This window comes from Rhododendron vialii, chromosome 1a (genome assembly GCF_030253575.1).
Source record: "Rhododendron vialii isolate Sample 1 chromosome 1a, ASM3025357v1".
NCBI classification, from domain to species: Eukaryota; Viridiplantae; Streptophyta; class Magnoliopsida; order Ericales; family Ericaceae; genus Rhododendron; species Rhododendron vialii.
The window spans coordinates 24,505,755-24,508,798 of NC_080557.1; the positions used below are offsets into that span (position 1 = coordinate 24,505,755).

The 3,044-nt window shown below is 36.4% G+C and overlaps 1 protein-coding gene across 1 annotated transcript; it reads right to left on the reverse strand.

Annotated features, from left to right (window-relative positions):
- Window positions 1-425: 425 nt before the first annotated feature.
- Window positions 426-2,796, reverse strand: LOC131329877 (uncharacterized). The gene is made up of 3 exons (XM_058363295.1): window positions 2,560-2,796; window positions 1,407-1,481; window positions 426-1,286 (listed from the first exon to the last, which is right to left on the reverse strand). The coding sequence occupies exons 1-3, from the start codon at window positions 2,794-2,796 to the stop codon at window positions 426-428; spliced, it is 1,173 nt and encodes a 390-aa protein (XP_058219278.1).
- Window positions 2,797-3,044: the final 248 nt, after the last annotated feature.

Genomic DNA, 3,044 nt, shown 5'->3' on the forward strand with positions numbered 1-3,044 from the left:
ACACAATTCGCAAATGCTCTACATGCTGTTCCTCATTTTTTGAGTATATCAAAATATCATCAATGAACACGATCACAAAATCATCCAAATAATGTTTGAATGCCCGATTCATCAAATCCATAAAAGGCAGCAGGGGCATTCGTCACTCCGGCCAAATGGCATCACAATAAACTCATAATAACCATATCGAGTACGAAAAGCTGTCTTCTCAATATCCTCTCTTTTCACTTTTAACTAGTGGTATCCTGAACGCAAATCAATCTTAGAAAATATCTGACTCCCTTGCAATTGATCAAACAGATCATCTATGCTAGGTAGTGGGTATTTATTTTTGATCGTCACTTTGTTTAATTCCCGATAATCAATACATAGTCTCATAGTCCCGTCTTTCTTTTTACAAACAACACCGGTGCTCCCTATGGTGACTAGCTAGGTCGTATAAAACCTTTCTCCAGTAATTCCTGCAGTTGCACTTTCAGTTCCTTAAGCTTTGCTAGTGCCATCCGATAAGGTGCTTTGGAAATAGGTTGTATATCGGGCTCCAGGTCAATTGAGAATTCTATTTCCTTGTCCATTGGAGTAACGAGCAAATCTTCTGGAAAAACCTCTGAAAAATCTTGAACCACAGGGATACTTTCCAACGTTTCTTTTTTTGTCTCACTCGACACTATACTGCAATAGTAACCTTCACAACCCTTCTTTAAAAGTCGTTGAGCACGAGCCGCAGAAATGCAATATGGAGGTGAGAACACTCTTTCTCCAATAAACCGAAACTCATCTAGCCCAAGGTTTCGAAAGACAATGGACTTATTCTTACAATTTATAGTAACACCGTTGTTAGATAACCAGTCCATTCCTAGAATTGCATCAAAGTGATCTATAGGCATAGATATTAGGTCTGCTATTAACTTTTTACCCGCAAACTTTACATCGCACTCCCTATATATCAATTTACATATTGTGCTACTATTCAAAGGCATTGACACTAATAATTCATATGCGAGTGGTTCAGGGCTTTTCGACAATTTCAACGCGAACTGGCTAGCAATAAAGGAATGTGTTGATCCCAAATCAAAAAGTACATAGGCAGGAGTGGAGCAGATGAGTATAGTACCTGCAACAACTGATTCTGTATTCCGCGGATCTCCAAGAGTTAGCGCGAAAGCCTTTCCTTGTTTCTGATTTGTACCCATCTTCTGCCCGGTAGGATTTTTGACATTGTTCCCTATTGGCATCGCATTGGCTCCAGTTAACTTCTTTGGGTAGTCCCTCTGAATATGGCCGTTCTGACCACAGTTGAGACATTTAGTCTTAGTTTTCCAACATACTCCTGAATGATTTTTACCACACGTAACACAAGCCGTGATACTCGATCCCTGATTCCCTTGACTGATCTTCCAACATACTCCAGAATGGTTCTTTCCACATGTTGCACAAGCAGGAAGAGTCCCTCTTTGATCCACTTTCCCAGTATTCTGCCTCTTTGGCTCCATTCAGTTGTCAGGAAAGTGTAGGAAAGGATGGGAAAATCAACTTTCTCATAACTTTTGTAGTGTTTAGTTGTTAGGAAAGTAGTAGGAAAAATGTTCTTAAGTTTTCCTGCAAGATTTACTTTCTTGCAAAAGTGATTCGGCCAAAAGCATAGGATTTTGCGGGAAAGTTTTATGCATTGTGGGGCCAAAATAATTGGATGGCAAGAAAAAAAACGAATGACGCCAAAACCAAAAAAAATACTCCCTCCGTCCCGGTTTGTTTGTCCCCTTTTTGACTTTTTGAGAGCGTTTGACCTCTCAAAGAATTGGCTATAATTTTCAATTCATAATGTTTTTAATATGCAATATGGATCTTATTTGATAGATCTCAATTAGTTTTATTATACAAAATCTTTAAATATATATATATATATATATATATAAAATGTAAGATATAAGTATATTTTTGAAAGACACGTATTTCGACAATTTGACAAACAAATTGGGACGGAGGGAGTACGAATTAGGTTCTTAGAAAGGCACTTAGAAATTTATGTGAGCAATAACAATTTCGACTACTGTGATGCTTTCTAAAATAATTGTTGTAGAAAAAATTAGTAATTGATTTTTTTTTTGGAAGTATTTATTTATCTTGTCATTAGTCTTCAGTTTTGTTTTGTACTTACTAATTATCAGTTTATCAATGAATTTTTGTATCGGCAACTAATCAAGCATAGTTATTTAACATTTGTTTATTTAGTTATCATCTACTTATTTTTTAAGCTTCATGTTAAGGCTTTGCATTAGATAAAATACATTTTCCGGTATGTGTTAGTTCTCAAAGTTACTTTTAGCCATAGGAAATAAAGAAGTTTCTCATAAGTGTCTTTTTCCGACAAATGAACCACTAAACTTTAGTTTTCCCGCAAAATTTTTTTGTCAAATGAACACTCACAGAAAAATAGATTTCTTTTTCATTTACTTCACTTTACTTGACTTTTCTTGAGAATAACTTTCCTGTACAATATTCCTGGCAACTGAACGGAGCCTTTGGGTTGTCATATCCGGTATTTCTCCCAACATTCACATTCTTCCTCTTTTTAGATTCAGAAATTTTTTTGACATCCTCACGTCCTTGTTCCACTATGAGAGCACGGTCGAGAACATCCGCATATGTAGGCAGGCGTAGTGGTTTAACAACATTTCTAATTCCAGGTATTAACCCATCTTCAAATTTACACGCCTTCCTTTTATCAATATCAATGGCGTGGGACCCAAATTTTTCCAAATTAGTAAATTCAGCTTCATAGTCAGCAATAGTCATTCCCCCTTTTTGCTACAAATCCAAAAACTCAAAATATTTTGCATCTCTGATCGCCTGAGGGACGTATTTTTCTTTGAATGCTACCACAAAATGCCTCCATTCTATACCTGGTTCTGCCTTGTCTTTTAAATTCCACCAGTGGTGTGCTTCTCCTTTCAACTTGTAACTTGCCAACCTCACTTTTTGCGTTTCTGTACACGTAATTACCTTAAAGATCTTTTTGATTTTAGCCAGCCATTTATATGCAA